This window comes from Mangifera indica, chromosome 5 (genome assembly GCF_011075055.1).
Source record: "Mangifera indica cultivar Alphonso chromosome 5, CATAS_Mindica_2.1, whole genome shotgun sequence".
Lineage (NCBI taxonomy): Eukaryota > Viridiplantae > Streptophyta > Magnoliopsida > Sapindales > Anacardiaceae > Mangifera > Mangifera indica.
The window spans coordinates 14,096,693-14,112,912 of record NC_058141.1 but is presented as its reverse complement, the minus strand read 5'-3'; the positions used below and the strand labels follow the sequence as shown (position 1 = coordinate 14,112,912).

Sequence of the window (16,220 nt, the reverse complement as noted above, 5' to 3'; positions counted from 1 at the left end):
CACTTGAGGTGTATTTTTCTATATTCATTTTGATTTCCTTTGTTCCATTAAAAAAAGGGATAATAATAATAATAATACTATTCAAAGGATTGCGACATTTCCCTATACGAGCTTTATCTATGGTAAAACATTTAATCATCTTAAAATATGACTGACCCAATGAAGGTTATTTGACTAGTGAGCAAAAGCATCAAAGCTAATCACTTGTGGCACCAGCAGCACGGTTTGGGCAACATCAAGCCCCGCAATGCTTTTGTTTGAACGAGGCAAGAGAATACTCACCTTCTTACTCTGAATCCCTAAGGCTTTCACTAGTAAGCCACATCTTCTTTTGAATTATAAAGATTATGTCATCTTCATATTGTTGTGATTCCCCGTTGGAATCAGCTGTTGCTACTTCTTCCCAGTGTAATGCAAGTAGATATTTCTTTATCAACTCCACCACCGGTGGCTTATCCCGCACAATAATGAAACCGCTAGGCTGCAGTATTCGATCAATCTCCATCAATAGATCCTCCGCACTACAGCCTTTTTTTTCAATATCAGACAAGATATTCCAAGCATGCAGCAGATCATAAGTTCTTGGATAGGTTGAAAATGCCTCACACCTGTAAATTGCTTAGCATGATGGAGCCGTCATCATTTAAGAAGCTTAGCTTTCTTCTCCCTCAGGAAAATCAAGAATGGTCAAGTAGGAGTAATTTCAATTTTTATACGTACCAGTTATGCAAAACGCCTATCAAACCTCTGTCATATATTATCTTGAGAGTGTTTGGTCCATTTTCAGGCACCACATTCATAACCCAGACGTCTTCGTTCTTCAGAGAAGCTGCAAAGGAACCAATGTGCGCCTTCAGGTCCATTATATTCCTTAGTGTATTTGGCTCAATCTTTGAGCTCAAAAGACTCCAATAATGTCCCACTCTTTGCTGCCAAAGTTCCTGCAATGCATTAATCATATTACCCACCTGACTTACATGCCATAATAGTCATTGAGAGAAAAAAAACTGTGATGGAAAATTCCTGATAGATTACCAAGTCCGTTTCAAACATTTGCTTAGAATAGCCAATTTCAGCTAGACGGGGAGGAGGAGTTGTCAAGCGAGCAGGCCAAGGAGCCAACCCACTGCCTCTTGCTCTATGCATTTCTAGTCAAAGGCCAACAAAAAAGGAAGAATTAATTGCAGCATTTTGAACTTCTGATCTTATACATGCAAACAGAGGCAATGTCACTTACGGTCAGAGTAAGAAGTGAGGCAGGCTTCCATTGGCACACCCCACACATCATCTGGATCTTCATCAGATCTGCACAGTGGAGGTTCAGTGCCTGGTGTTCTTTCCATGTAGCAATCGTTGGTCAGAGGTTTAACCCATATAACCGTTTGGTCATGTTTTGCAGCTATTTTCCAACACATTTTTTCCACAAAGGCGCTCATTTGTTTCCAAATTGTCAGATCTTCTTCATCCTGTGCATAGGCCTCTGGAGACGAGTAGGCAAAATAACCGCCAGGCCGGAGTACCCTATCCAGCTCAAGAAGAAGAATTCCATTCCTTTGAAGCCAATCAATCCTACAGCGAGAACAATGTGAAAATTCAAAAGATCTACTTGGGTAAGGAAGTCTCTTTGTCCCTAGAACACCAAGATATGCAGGAATCCCTCTCTCTAAGGCAAATTGGATTTGGTTTTCATGTACATCATTGGGGGCTAATGACATTGTTAAAACATCAGAAGAAAGCAGGTATCCTCCAAAACTTGCAACCCCACACCCAACATCCAAAACTGTCCGGATTTTTCCCCTGTTGTTTATTCTGTTGTGTGGAAACCTCAGCATCTGTTATCATACAGAAGAAAGAGAGAGTCATTTATTGAATTGAAATGATCATAACGTGTTTTTCCTCTGCAAAGGGTCAATCAACTTGACTCACACGGGCTAGTGAATAAATATACTTATCAGCTCCATAGTGAAAGTGAGTTCCTCCCGCTGGAAAAAAAATTTTGTCACCTTTGACAACCATCCAATTCTGGTCAGACTTTTCTGTAGCCAGGTGTGTATGAGGTATGTTTACCTTCCATACCTCATCTCTGCTCTTGGGCCACTTGATTGGGATCTGTAACCATCAAGGTTAGTAAAATACTTAACACTTCATTTTTCCTTGTTTTCATAACTGAATCTCACCTTGTACCCTGGTGGAGGAGGAATCAAGCAATTGAAGCGCTTCTCAGGTGGTGGGCAATGTCTCTCGTAATGCTCCATCACAGAGAGATCCAGTTTCAATCTTGATTGAAACATATAGTTCCTGTCTAGGCAAGGAATCAGTTCAGTATGCCGATTATCACAAACCTTCCATATGCAACAACAGAGGCTGATGTTAGTTCAATATATACACACAGAGACCAATATAAGAACCTGGGTTAGAGATATTTAGCTTGTCATCAGATTGCTCACCGGAATACTTCTTAGTAGATGACCATCATCTACATATTCAATTAATTTGGTGGAAGAATCATCAGTATCTTCATCGCCACCCCAATATGAGGAACCAAATTTCCTCAAAGATTTTCTACCATAAGTTACTGCAGAAGAGCTATGGTTTTGAAGATACATATAAAGTACAACACAAATGGTCACCAAAACTACTACCCAAGTGACTAATCGCTTCTTTTGAGTTTCAGCAGATCTCCCCCTCATTATTATTTATTCTAACCCTAAGCACCAAAAGGAAATCTGCCTTCTACTTCGACTGCAACATGTAGAATATTGAAAACCCAAAACAAAATCTGGCCCCGGCCAAAGTTTTCAAATAGAATGTTTCCCTTCAAATTCTTCGAATTTGACCAAATTATGTTAAACCTACTGATGAACAACGCTGCGGAAATGTAAATCAACAAAAATCAGAAGTGTCAATTAACAGAATGTTTCAACCGAGAAAAGCTCTGAAACCAGAATCACCCATAAAACAACCAAGCTTCATTAACTCATCCAAAGACTAAACTCGGTCCCAAATTGGCCAAATGAACACATTTTATAATTGAAAAAGAGAGAAGAACATTACCCTCATAGCTTGATCAAACGAGAGAATGATGTGAAATTTACACAACTATTATATACAATGCAACGACTAAGAGACAGAGACTGACAAAGATTATGGCATTAACTAAACAAAAGAATCTAAAAGGCACTAGTACATATCATAAAAAGAGATAAAAGAGACAAAAGGGAGTATCTATACGAAAAAGGTTGAATAAATTCTATCAAAACTGAGAAATGACCATGTTAAAAAGGACATAAGTCTGACTAAGGAAAACAACAATAATAATGCATTGACAAGTATAAAGCAATAGCAGACCGACAGTTGCCAGCTACAATGCGAAGATGACACCGCAAAATTAAGCTTCGAAAGAGATTGAATAGACCCAGTCACCCAGTTGACAATTTCATAATTCAAGCCCACTCAAGGAAACGAAAACAAGTCGGCATTGTTCGAAGTTCATATAGTTGCAATGAATGTAGGAAAACGACAATGAAACAACACCGTGCAACGTAAAAAAAGAAGAGATTTTGACCTGAAAAGCCAGTGAGATCTGAAACGAATAGAAATATACCTGTAATAGAGAGAAAATAAGAAGTAAAAGCATTAAGAGAGATCTGAAGTGAAGAAGGAGATGGAATTTTTTGTGACAAGTCTCAAAAAATGTAGACGCTTTTGTGGGCATGCGTGTGTGGTGATAGTGTAGGATATCGATTCTTCCGTTAGATGTTCTTGTCAGTTAAAATTAGCTATGAAATTGGAATTTGTCAATCTTCCATGTATCCACAACATTCAACTTTTATATTTCATTGTCTTCTCCTTACATATACAGACACTCTACCTCCATAGCTATATCTTCTCTGTCTTGAATTCATAGATAGATAGATATATGAGAAAATTCGTATAAGATTTTGCATTATCCTAAAATTTTGCAGGTGATTATCATGAAGATATGAGTAACGACAGCTATTTTACGTGAAATATAGGAGTTAGACACTTTTTTTTTTTGATAAAATTATTAACTGTATATATTTTTTATGAGTAAGTTTTGTACATAAAAAAAAATGTATATATCTATTCATATATGATTAAATAGTTAAAAATTAAAAATAAAATAATATTTAATTATATAAGAATATACCATTATTCCTATATAAAAATTATGAATCTGGAATTTTTAATTTTTTATTATTATTTTTCAATACTTTTCTCCTTCTGATGAGATTTTAAAAAAATAGAAACTTCATATTTTAATCACATGAATAATTCATTTTCATCCCAGGTTTGCCACCTTTGTATTTTCAAAAAAAAAATTTTCCATCCATTGTTAAAATTCATATATTAGCAATGAAAAATATTTTCTTTCGTTTATTGAATATATATTAAAGGATTAATATTACTAATATCATTAAAAATACAAATAAATAATTTCCTTCACCAATTTGGATATTAATCACTTAAAATTCTATTTTTGATTGGATAATATGATTTGACCACAATCGATTTTAAAAATATTATTTTATCAAATTTTATCATTTTATGTATGATTTAATTACAATCGCATTTACGAATACTATTTGGGGATCTAGAATATCATCAAATCACACCACGTTAAAAAATATATTTTATATTTATTTATTTTTGTGTTTTATCTAATTCTCGTTATATTGTAATAATTGCTATCTCAGGGTATATTTGTGTTTTTAGCAATTTATTAGATCTCACCAACATAGTGTAGAGTTGGTGGGTGAAAGGGAATCCTGGGAGATTCCAGTAAAAGGAGGTCAAGGTTTCTTATTTAAATCAAGTGGGTGTAATTGTACTTTTTCCGGAGTTAATGAAGGCCAACGTTATTTACTTATTTATTGAGTCAGTACTCATTAAAACGCAGGTCGTTTTGGAAGGAAAGTACATTTAAACCGCGAGCTGGAAGCAGTCAGGCTGAACCGCCACGAAGCACCGAGTCTAGATTCCAATCCCCAACTCGCGTTGAAAACAAAAGCGAGTCAATATCCGTGTAGCCGGGACAGGTATGGTGTAAGTCTGGGACTCACAGGATGAACAATATTTCAAATTCATCCAAAACGAGAAAACGCCAACGAGACGAAGACATCGAAGCTGAAAGCAGCCGCGATGATTCTACTTTTTCACTCGGTACTATCCAATTTTTCTCCTAATAATCTATTTCTTGACTTTTTTTTTTTTTTATGTATTTTCAATTGAAATTATTGATGAATGCAGAGGAGAGTCTTACTTTTAGTGACACTTTGGTGGCGCTTCGCATAATCCGAGCTCAGTTCCCGCACATTGACAAGGTTACGCTATATTAATTTCGCGCATAAAGTGATTTACAAGTTTCTTACAAGCTCAATTAAGTCGTTGAATCACCAATGTGGTTTTTTTTTTCAGGTCTCAATTCAACCGTTCATTTTAAAATCGCAATTATACAGTAGTGTAGAGGACAGAACACAAGTGGATAGAGAATTAGAGGTATTGTTCTGTGATTGTGAAGTTTTATAAAAACCTAGGTTCATTTGACTGGTTATATTTTGAGTTTGAAATTGGTTTGTGTAGTCTCTGAGGAGGGAGAAAGTATTGCGCGTTTTCAAACTAAATACGGGACAAGATGATCATGCTATAATGTTTTTGGATGACTATCTGAATCAGGTTCTTCAATTGAATTTCTGACTGATAAAAATTTAGGTTTGATTTGTTACTAACTTGTGGGCGAATACCGTTCAATGTCATGTTCTTTTTTTTTTTTAAAAAAATGGGAAACAATGTTTTACCTTGTCATTGAAATTCATGCGTAGATAGAGCGTGCTGTGAAAAGAATTAAAGAAAAGAAGCAGGGCGATGTTGAAGTTTTTGAGTGGTTTAGAGAACATGTCATTGATTCCAAGCTTGAGCCTAGTGTTGAGCATCAAGAGCTAGTGAGTGGTTATGAAGTCAATCGCTTATGTTGTTCATTCGTTTTGCTTCACTTCTTATGTCAATTCCTATTGATAATCCTTTATTAAGTATAACTAATTCAACTTAACTCAAAAAATCCCTAATAGGTGCATGTTTACTTCAATTTTTATGGTTTTGCTGGTTTCTGCAGTGTTCACTCCTATCACTTGGTGGAAAGGTGAAGGATGAGCACATCTCCCTATTGATTAATGCTGGACTTCTTGTAAGTGAACTGAAATTTGTCTTCTCTTTAATCTATTAAATTGTTGCGGCAGTTTGAATTCCTTGACTGTTTGTTGTGTATTTTGTTGGCTCTTTTGCGGTATGATCCAATATGCACCATTTGTTTGGGAAGAATTAAACAATTTTGAATTATGATGCATGGAGGCTTTTAAATGAAAATGTAAGTCCGTCAAATTGTTGCAGTGATTGAAATCTGAACCTTGCTATTTACCTTAATGGATTAGAGGGAAATACAGGAATTTTCCGGGAGAGTACATGGAGTTTTGTCCTTCTACATCTATCCCAAATGTGCCTCATATGTATGTACTTCATATAGTGGATGTCATATGCATTTTTGTCTTCACAGTTCTTAGATACTTGCTTTCCATGACATCCTCTTGTTTTATTTGTTCAGTGCTTAAGCTTTCCAACAGTCTGGTTATATCATACAACCGTAACTAGACTTATTTATTGTAAGTACTTTTTTTGGTAATTTAGATTTATTTATTGTAAGTTTCCTGTATTTGTTGTAGTTGGAGCAGGTTTGAGGCTCCCTTGGTCAAGTTCACTAAGCTAGATGATATTTCAGGGTGATTTACTGCTAATGTATGATAGAAAACTTAAGTTAGAAATATATAAATGTGTCACTAACCATTTAACTTGTATAATATGGAATAGCCAGTTAATTGTAATTGTTCTCAATTTCCCAAATATATCTTATATAATTTTACTTTTCTTCAACATTTTTTTATTTTATTTTTTGCCCCCAATGACATTGATGGTTTCTGTACTGACTTGTGCTTTGTAGACTCGCCAACTAATTGATCCAAACATGTACTGGTTTGCAATTCCTAATATTGGTTCAGTACTGAAGGGCCTTTCTCAGGTATGTGGAGGCTTTTTATTTCTTTACTTAGTGCTAGATATAGGAAGTATTTGTTCGTTTATTCACTCAGCAGGTATATATTTGTTTGGACTACAACCTAGGAAGTAACTTCCAAGGCTCCTATGGTCCTTGGCATAGGCATAGAAATTGAACATGAGCGCTATGTTGTAATCGAAGCAAACTACAGAAAGGTGCTCATTTTGAGTATTAGTTCTCAAATGGAGTTGTGTTAATTTTTTAATAATTAGGACACCATTGGGTTTGCATTTAAAAGTGTTTTCCTCTCAAATTTTAAAGGCAAAAATGCAACAAAATAATTAGTAAATTACCACTCATACAATGTAGAGAAAGGGATAATTGTAAAAATTAGCTTTTCAAAAGCGAGAGTACAAAGTGAAAATTTGCCCGAATGCTATCTGGGTTTAACAAATTGTTTCATTGCACAGTGTGGCATGTGGCGATGGTGTTTTCTTCTGTTCAAATGTCAGATAAATTTATTTATTCTTTCACTATCAATCCAGGGAAGAAAGGAACTTCTTTCTTTACTAAACCGCAGAAGATACAAAGAGATGATGTTGGCTCCTCTAGAGAAGAAGCGACTTCGATTCTCTCCACTGGATATGAGATTTCACCTTCGTGACTTGATTGGATCTGGTAACCTCAAAACCAGTCATGCACCAACTGGTTTAGTTGTTCGGGTTTTAAAAGACTAAACATAGGAAGATACCAGTTCCTATTGGTTTGTGATATTCCTCTTTTGCCTGTCAATCATGAGAAGAGGTTTCACTTGCTCATTCTTTAAGAATAATTAGCTTTGATTCATTTTATAAATTAACACTTAAACGTGTACAATGCTTCTTGAGGTTGACAAACTGAGATCCAAAAATGGATTTCAGGCGATCATCTGCATCAGCATCATGAAGGTAAGATGGTGCGAGTGTCTTTTTTTCTCTTTCTGGGTCTTGTATCATTTATTATTTGTTACTTTGATTATTTAGAACCAAGTTGTAACTTCTCAATGTTTAATTGAAACTCTGGGAGATTCAACAATAAAAGCACTTCAGGTCATTTATGCAGCATCTTATCATAGTCCTCCTAAAGAACCATGGCAGAAAGTCTGTTCTAGAATATTTTATTGTACATAACTCCACTATTTTTTGTGCCATAATCAGAATTTCCAGTCATTCTCAACACTGCTATACTAGTTTCATGTGTTGCGTGTCAGTAAGTTGGCTTCTCTTCATTTTGTTTATTGTTGATATAAATGGCTGAGCTAGATGAAGAATGGTTATGCTTTGAGGAAAATAAGTTTTTCGATTAAAAGGAATATATGTGTCTATTTATAAAAGCATATAATTTAGGAGTAATGTTACATGTATAAATAAATTGTGTAAATTTATTTATACAAATTGAAATATTAACATTTGATTTGGTAATTTTGAAGTGTGAAAAAAATAAATGCTTATATAATTTAATTATAAGTTGTCATATCAGATTGTACAAATAAGTTTGTACAAACAATATAGGCAGACTGATAATTTAGATGGATCAGAAGAGGTTTTCAGTTTCAGTATGATTCTCAGTGGGTTGGGGTATTCAGTTTGAGTGTGGAGACTTAACTGAGTAAGGGGCCCAAAAAATTTGAGAAGTTTGGGATCTGGAGTTTAAAATTTCAACCATTTTATATGCAAAAGTTATGGGGATGTTAATTAAATTAGTGCTCTTTTTTGCTTTATATATATATATATATATATATATAGAGAGAGAGAGAGAGAGAGAGAGAGAGAGAGAGAGAGTCAATTTTTAGGCTTTTCAAATTTACATTTCACGGAAGTTGCCTTTTTTTGGCACTCTAACCCTGCGTCAATTGGTGTTGTGGCAAATTGCAAAGATTATTTAATATGCTTATAATATTGTCTTGAATATAATACAGAAATTCTGATTCAATTATTGCAATACCAAACACCTGGGCGGTAGACAAAAACAGTAGAAGTCATATAAGCAGTAAACAGTATCATTTGATGTAGGCACAATCCCGGTCACGTATAAAACAAGTGAAAACAAATTTATGGCAAAGTGACAAGCATCAGTGGCTCAATTAGAGCTTTAGAGCGGGACACAGAATTGAATCAGATTAAAGAATGACATGACGGGTGGTGGTTGTGGGGGCAGCGCAGGACATTCATTCTGAATCTGATCCGTCGAAAACCCATTTTAATGAAATAAAATTTGTTTTACAACCTTAATTTTTTGTGGGAAAACTAATTAACTAGTTGAATAATGCATTAATTAGATGCTTGGTTAGGGTCGTAGTCAAAGTGAAGTTGTGATAGCAATAGGCTTGATTGAGAATTCAATGTAATGAATTGGGCAAATTGAGAGTGATTGACAAGAGTTCGATGAGGGCGGGCCGGGTTTCGGCAGCTCCACGTCATTGGACCAGCCATGGTTGAATTATTGTCGCTTGAGGGACCATGTTTCTAGAAAACTCAATTCGCTTCCACTTAATTATCAAACCAAAGTAACAAAAGACAGTGAGGTATCATCATCGCCCAACATTAAAAAGATTCTTATGATTGAGGTTGAACAATTCATTAATACTGAAGAGCCTCTCTGCCATCTGCCTTCAACATCCATTTTACTCATTCTTACAAGATAAGACGTAGGGTAATTTCTGGCTTAATTTAATTATGTTCCCGGTTTTGCTATATCCGGAGAAGATTACTCCCGGAGTCTCCGTTTGTGTGGCATCTCATAAAGTCATCTTGCAAGGAGCGGCCATGCGCAGGCTCATTAAGCTCAGGCTCTTACAGCTACAAGTCCTTTTACAAGTGGCTTAAGTTGGTACATCAACTTAAATATTGATCAGTAATAATGTCTTAATTTAAAGATGACCAAATGATAATTTGTCTCAATATAAAGTGAGACATTAATTCTAATAGTCAAAAGATATTTCACTTTTTACAATATATATAATAAATTGAGTATGACGTACATCCTTAATAGTACAAACAAATTATATGTTAACTTTATTTACTTTATATTTTTTTCTTCCAATCTTATTTTTTTTTCCTTTCTCCGTTCTCATTTCTTAACCTTGGAAATACCCATGGGGGAAGCAATGAATCTATACTTGCTAGGGTCTTGTGCAAGTGGTGAGGCATGTTAAAGGTTGGTGGAAACAATAAAATCAACTAAAATAAGACTTGTTAGTAACATATCTAAGTGAGAAGTGTACGAAAAATTTGAGTGAGATATAACAAATCTAAATCGAATCAACGATGAATAAAGATAACAACACAAAAAAGGTGTACACATGGTTGAAGATGTGATTAGAGCGAAACAACCTTGTCACATAGAGTTAGGAAGTTGAAAGATGGAGTGACAACGATGCATGAGTGGCAACATTAAGAGAAAAACAGGGTGCTAAAAATTTTATAAATTTTTTTTGGGATAATCATTATTTAGCTTCAGTAAATATAGAGGGTAACTTTGTCTTTTAAAAGATTTTATAAAATAATGAATAAAATTTATTAACGAATTTAACAGATCTGGGGCCGGGAAAGGATGAACTTTTGTCTTGTCATTAAATTTGGGGTAGGAAACGGTTATTCGGCCCTTTGTAGGAAAAAGAGCTAATTGGCGAAACGGCCACATCGCTGTGTGTGGTGCCAATAATTGAACATGGGGCTGGAATTTCGACTATCACTTTTACATTAATAATTTGTCATGGGGCTGCCAGTCTGGTAGGGTTTCTTCCTCACCTATTAAATGTTAATCTTCATCTCTTTCCTCCTTGAGAGATTAAATATAACTATTTGACGATGACACACACATTATAAAGTTGGTTTTCCTAATCGTGCGAAAAAAAAAAAAGAAGAAGGGCAGGTTATAATAATAAATTAACTTAAAGAATTTGGCACTAAATGAATGTATAGCTTAATTTTAAAGAAAAATATTCATTATATAATTGTGTTGAAGCTTGGTTAACATGTGCAGAATTCTATGACCAAAATATCTGTAAGCAAGCAATATTCTTCATATAAAAAGGAGGATGGAATGGAATGGAATGTCAGATATGGCTGCTTGGATTATTTACACTTTTAACAGAACGTATTTCCACGAAACTTAGTTTCAACACTAGCTAGTAAGAAAGAAAAGTTTTGGCGAAGACTTGGGGGAATATGCCAGTAAGATGCATGATAAGAACATAAAGATTTTAATTAGAAGATAATGGAATCTAAGTGGCTTGTTCAAAAAATAAAAAAGAAAAGAAAAGAAAACTTTGGCATCATTGCACTGTTGAGAGATCTTTCTGCGTAGAATGGTGATTAGAGTTTTCTTGTGGTTGTGGGTTAAAAAAAGGATAAATTGAAATGCATCACAATCAATCAGTTCCCTCAATCTTTCCTCCTCAGAGCCACGTAAATACGTTACTGCATGCTGAAAGAATATCTTTGTTTTAATTTCTTGTCTGCTAAGGATAGTTTTGAAGCATAAATCAAGCTGAAACAAAAGGGCTAAATATTTGACTGGATTATAAGCATATTTTTATATAAAAGAGAGAATTAGTTAGATATATAAGATTGTTTGTTTGAAACGTAGTTGAAGAGCATTGAATCTATCAGGCTGATAATGGCAGAAACTTAAAGGGACAGAACAGTCGAGTATAGGGTTAGTGTCTCATCTCAAGGTCGGTAAGCGTGTTTAAGAGTGAGCGTATATAGTTTTGTTGTCACTTGTTGGGGCGTTCTAACCATGGGACATACATATTGTGGTTAGTTAGAAGAACACGTTTAAGAGAGGCTAAACTATTACTGTACAAACTGATAAAAGATTAGAGTCATTTTAAGACAAAATAAATCTATTGACCTTAGGTCATAATATTGGTGCATGCAAAACTTAATTTAAAAAAGCCATATAAAAAATGTCGTGCAAGCAAATGAGAAATTTTATTAGCCTCTTGGGAATGTATTTTAATTTGCTATAATTTGCAGAGATGATGAAGATGGGAAACTTGTTGGCTTATTAATCTTTAATTATATAAGGTCACATCAGATTTCTGATTAGTCTATCTTTAGATGAGATTAGAAAAAAAAGAGAAAGATAAAGTATAGATTCTGTGCAAATTAATAATTTATATAGTGATCAAGACTCTTTATTCTCTTAGATGTCATGTGGTGTACATAAATAACACAGGTTAAATGTTGAGAATCAGTCGAGTCGAATCTCTAGCTAAATATTATATATGTAGATATTGGAGTTGGGTAAATTAGGATTAATTTTAAGTAAACAGATTAATTAAATTGAAAACAAGTTAATTATCCACAAGCACAACGAAAACGAACAGTGGGCTCAATCAAGATGGTTTGTTTGAAGGGAAAGCCTAATTCTAGCCACCTACCGACCTAATGAAGCAGGTGACGGAATTGAAGTTTTGAATAATAATTGGTTGTGATTTAGGGATACGTGGCTTCTAATGTTAAATCAATATGCTAAATCCAATCAAGCCTTGATCTATCCGGATCATTCATGCAGACTAGTCCAAACTAATTATTATTTGATAATTGCAAATATTAGTGTTATCACATATACTTACAAGAATTCGTAGGTCCATTTGCATGCATATATATATATATATATATATATATATATATATATATATATATATATATATATAGAGAGAGAGAGAGAGAGAGAGAGATTACTTTTTAGTAATCTCTTTAAAAAAATACAGCAATACGAATTTTTTTTTTTAAATACAATTACTTTTTAGTAACAATAAATTTTACACTCAATTAAATTAGTCTATTAATAACAATTCAATAAACAGAGTATATCAGATTTGACAAAATTAATCTCTACAATATTTATCAATAGTTGGCGAAATTATTAGATATGATAAATAGATGAGTTTTAACATGGTAAAAAAAAAAAATTAAAGTTAAAGTTTGAAATTGTAAAGGATAGTAAAATATGAAATTGATTTTTAATCGATTAAAAACTAAGAAAAAGAAACCGTGTTTTACTTTTTTTTATATTTCTTAAATGTGTTTGAAACATTTCGTAGCTAGTTTTAGGTTTTTATAAATGAAAACGTTTCGGAAATGCATAGCACCATGGCCTTGTTTTTGTGCTTATTCAATTAGTAAATGCGCATAGGGAGTGAATCTTAACCGAAATGTATGTGAGAAGTCTCGTTTTAACTTAAAGATCACGGATTCTAAGCTATCTTTGGTGGAAGTGACAGGCAATAGATCTCTATTATTGTACGAGAGAGAAGGTGAAAACATGAGCCAGAAACTAAAGTCTAAACCAAAACTGCAATTTGATAAAACCATAAAGAGAGAAAGATTTTTCAGTTAGAACATAGCTTTCAAACGCAACAAGAAAGCTATGACGATTTAGATACATTAAGGGAAAAGGAGCTTTATTGTTAATTTAATTATTAATCATCCATGCATTTGCGTTTCAACCTAATAATAGAAGGGAGCCCATCTCATCCACGTTAATTATATTTCTACAAACAAATCACCTCTGCCAAACCAAACCATCATCTGGATCTATTCAATTATATATATATTTTTTCGAAATTATGTTCTGTGATCTCTTGGTCTCTCAGTTGTGGCTCACACACGTTTGCGGCGCAAAAATTGTTAAAAGCTGGCACTGGCATGTATGTAAGTCATCAACTCAGCCTCCTCACACACGCTAGCCTCCTCACTCAATCATCTCAGCCATTTGTCGCCACAAGAACCCTGCTACGCAATAAGGGTGGGGTGGTCAAATCCTAAAAGCTTTTTTGTTTTCATTTGTCTTGAGAATTAACCCAGAAAAGACTGGCCGCCATTGCTGCAAAAACCGTGTTTTGAAGGGAGGAAGAAGGCGTTGATAATACTGTAGATGCCGGAGAAAAAGTTTATTATAATAGTGATTCAATCACATCCAGGAGCAATGTCGCTAGCTTATACTTGTAGATAACAATTTCCCACGTTTTGAAGTTATCATCCGAATCTTTTGATGTATTTTTAATTTTAAAACTTTGAAAGAGACATAAAGTTGGAAATTGTGCAGTCTGTCCGACTAATCATGTAGCCATTGAGAGCGCCATTTTATGCCAAATCACCTTCAAATTTACTGTTTGAAAATTACCTTTGATGGCTGCCTGCTGCTGCTACGATAGCTTTGTTGACAAAGAGGTATCTAGTTTCTTGTCATTTAGACTTTCCTACTTTAATAATTACTTTTTCTTCTGTAATAGTTATTATCATATTCTTATCAGAAACATCCAATAATATAAAATGTATGATCGATTGAGTTCATTTATTTGCTGATTGAAAAGATTTTTAAACTTTGAACTCTATTTATGTACGTGAAGACAATTCATTTAATATCAGGATCTACGTTTGGTATTGAAGATTGTACCCCAACCGTTGATTAATTTAGGCAAGGCAAGACAATGCTTATTGATCACTAAGGATACTGATAGAAGGGAAACGTTATCTGATGATACATATTTATCTATACACCACTGTATGATATAAAAATCTTATCGAATAACACAAAATTCAAAAGTGAAACGACATGCTTTTTCTTTTTGACAAAAGGGAATCGAAGCACAAAAGCTAAGAAGCTAATCTTTAAGGCAAAAGTTGCCCGACGCCAACACATCCAAAACTACTTTTTTAGGGTAAAAATTAATCAAAAGTATTGTTTTTTCTTGCTGCAAATAAGGAAGCAGTTCCCAATTAAATATTTATATTGCCATGAACGTATAAACTTAAAAGATATGTTGCTGTCTACTTATTGTAGAAATACATGTTATCTTTCAATATCATTCAAAAACTTAAAATATTAAATCCATGATTCTTCAATCAAGAACAAGTTGCCAATGAACATTAGACAATGGTCATGTTTATGGAATTAATTAAGTTGGCCCACCAAGAAATAATTATTAATGCAAATCCCACAATATAAGTACTCATTTAAAATATATAAATAGATACATATTTAATATGTCTCATCAAGTGATCGATAATTTTGAATTAAAGATAAAGTAACACTCAATTATTTGATGAAATACATTAAATATGTATTTATTTGTATAATTAAAATATGAACGCATAACACTATTCTATATAAAAAAGGGATAATAATCTTAGTGGTGATGTTTGTAACATCAATTGTTTGATTTAGAAATAGATAAATTTGATGGGCAAGCAGCGTGTAAAAATGGATCTTAATGAGGGTATGTCCCAGAAAGAGGCCATGACTTAAGGAAGAGTATGAAAGTAAAAAGAAGACATATATAGAAGGAGAGATCAATGGTAAGAATTGGCCCCCCACGGAAGGAATATTAAGCCGTCACTCTTTCTCTAACATCACCACATCTCACACCTAACCAAAATTCCCTGCTGGGAAATAAACCCTAATCCTAAAACTCAATCATTCGTCTAACCTTTCTTTACTTGGGTACTCAAAGTTTATTTATTTTTTCAATTATAATTCTCTCTACGTCATCTTCCTATGACGTGTACCTTTCTTTGTGGTCTCACATGTCTTCCGCCGCATTCCTCTCCCGTTAATCGTGGGTTTCCTTTCGATTCATCATCTTAATTTTACTCTTAATTATCATTATTCATCATCTCTTACTTAATAACTTAACGCTTTGAGAAAACTAGATGAATTGTATGTTGACTCTATTTGATTTTGTGGATATCCTTCAAACAACTCATCTTTTTAATTCGTAAGAAACCAATATTATGTTCTGTTGAAGAATACCAGACTTGTTTTTTTGTATAAAGGGTATTTAATACTTATGAACTAAATTAATTTGAACTGAATTATTATATCAAAATCTGAAGTGGTGGCATTTTGATTGGTGACCCCAGTCCAGTCATCATCTGTTTGTAATTGCTGTATAGTATGCCAATAATTTTATACAAATTTGACAAATATCATTTTGTCCATATTTCCAATATTATTAAAGCCTTTATAACATTACTCACTCAAAAACAAAAATCACCAAATTAATAAAGATAAGTTCTCTCTATGAATGATGGCTCTGATCTACTTGATCATCATTGTGGCCCCCAATCATAGACAATTCTATGGTCCACTTTTTCGCATC

The 16,220-nt window shown here is 33.8% G+C and overlaps 2 protein-coding genes across 6 annotated transcripts; one reads left to right on the top strand and one right to left on the bottom strand.

Moving 5' to 3' along the window:
• Positions 1-18: 18 nt before the first annotated feature.
• LOC123216962 (probable methyltransferase PMT3) lies at positions 19-3,267 on the bottom strand. Its single transcript, XM_044637669.1, has 7 exons — positions 2,448-3,267; positions 2,178-2,342; positions 1,927-2,109; positions 1,238-1,832; positions 1,036-1,148; positions 721-941; positions 19-608 (listed from the first exon to the last, which is right to left on the bottom strand). The coding sequence occupies exons 1-7, from the start codon at positions 2,688-2,690 to the stop codon at positions 287-289; spliced, it is 1,842 nt and encodes a 613-aa protein (XP_044493604.1). The 5' UTR covers positions 2,691-3,267; the 3' UTR covers positions 19-286.
• A 1,647-nt stretch (positions 3,268-4,914) lies between these two features.
• On the top strand, positions 4,915-8,169 carry LOC123215516 (serine/threonine-protein kinase 19 homolog). 5 transcript variants are annotated; one of them, XR_006502082.1, is made up of 10 exons: positions 4,916-5,184; positions 5,272-5,345; positions 5,440-5,520; positions 5,605-5,697; positions 5,844-5,963; positions 6,134-6,205; positions 6,450-6,524; positions 6,620-6,677; positions 7,013-7,090; positions 7,612-8,169. XR_006502082.1 is itself a non-coding variant. In XM_044635643.1 (8 exons), the coding sequence occupies exons 1-8, from the start codon at positions 5,088-5,090 to the stop codon at positions 7,801-7,803; spliced, it is 882 nt and encodes a 293-aa protein (XP_044491578.1). In that variant the 5' UTR covers positions 4,917-5,087; the 3' UTR covers positions 7,804-8,169. The 5 variants fall into 5 exon arrangements, 3 of the variants coding, with proteins under 3 accessions (XP_044491581.1, XP_044491578.1, XP_044491580.1); XR_006502083.1 differs by having other exon boundaries at positions 7,537-7,670; XM_044635643.1 differs by lacking the exons at positions 6,450-6,524; positions 6,620-6,677 and having other exon boundaries at positions 4,917-5,184; positions 7,537-8,169.
• Positions 8,170-16,220: the final 8,051 nt, after the last annotated feature.

Coding starts and splice junctions, on each gene's coding strand:
- LOC123216962 (XM_044637669.1), bottom strand. CDS start 2,690: ATGAGGGGGAGATCTGCTGAAACTCAAAAGAAGCGATTAGTCACTTGG. Junction 2,343..2,447: donor ATCTACTAAGAAGTATTCCG/GTGAGCAATCTG, acceptor TGCATATGGAAG/GTTTGTGATAATCGGCATAC. Junction 1,833..1,926: donor ATATTTATTCACTAGCCCGT/GTGAGTCAAGTT, acceptor GTATGATAACAG/ATGCTGAGGTTTCCACACAA.
- LOC123215516 (XM_044635643.1), top strand. CDS start 5,088: ATGAACAATATTTCAAATTCATCCAAAACGAGAAAACGCCAACGAGAC. Junction 5,521..5,604: donor AAGTGGATAGAGAATTAGAG/GTATTGTTCTGT, acceptor TGGTTTGTGTAG/TCTCTGAGGAGGGAGAAAGT. Junction 7,091..7,536: donor TACTGAAGGGCCTTTCTCAG/GTATGTGGAGGC, acceptor TTCATTGCACAG/TGTGGCATGTGGCGATGGTG.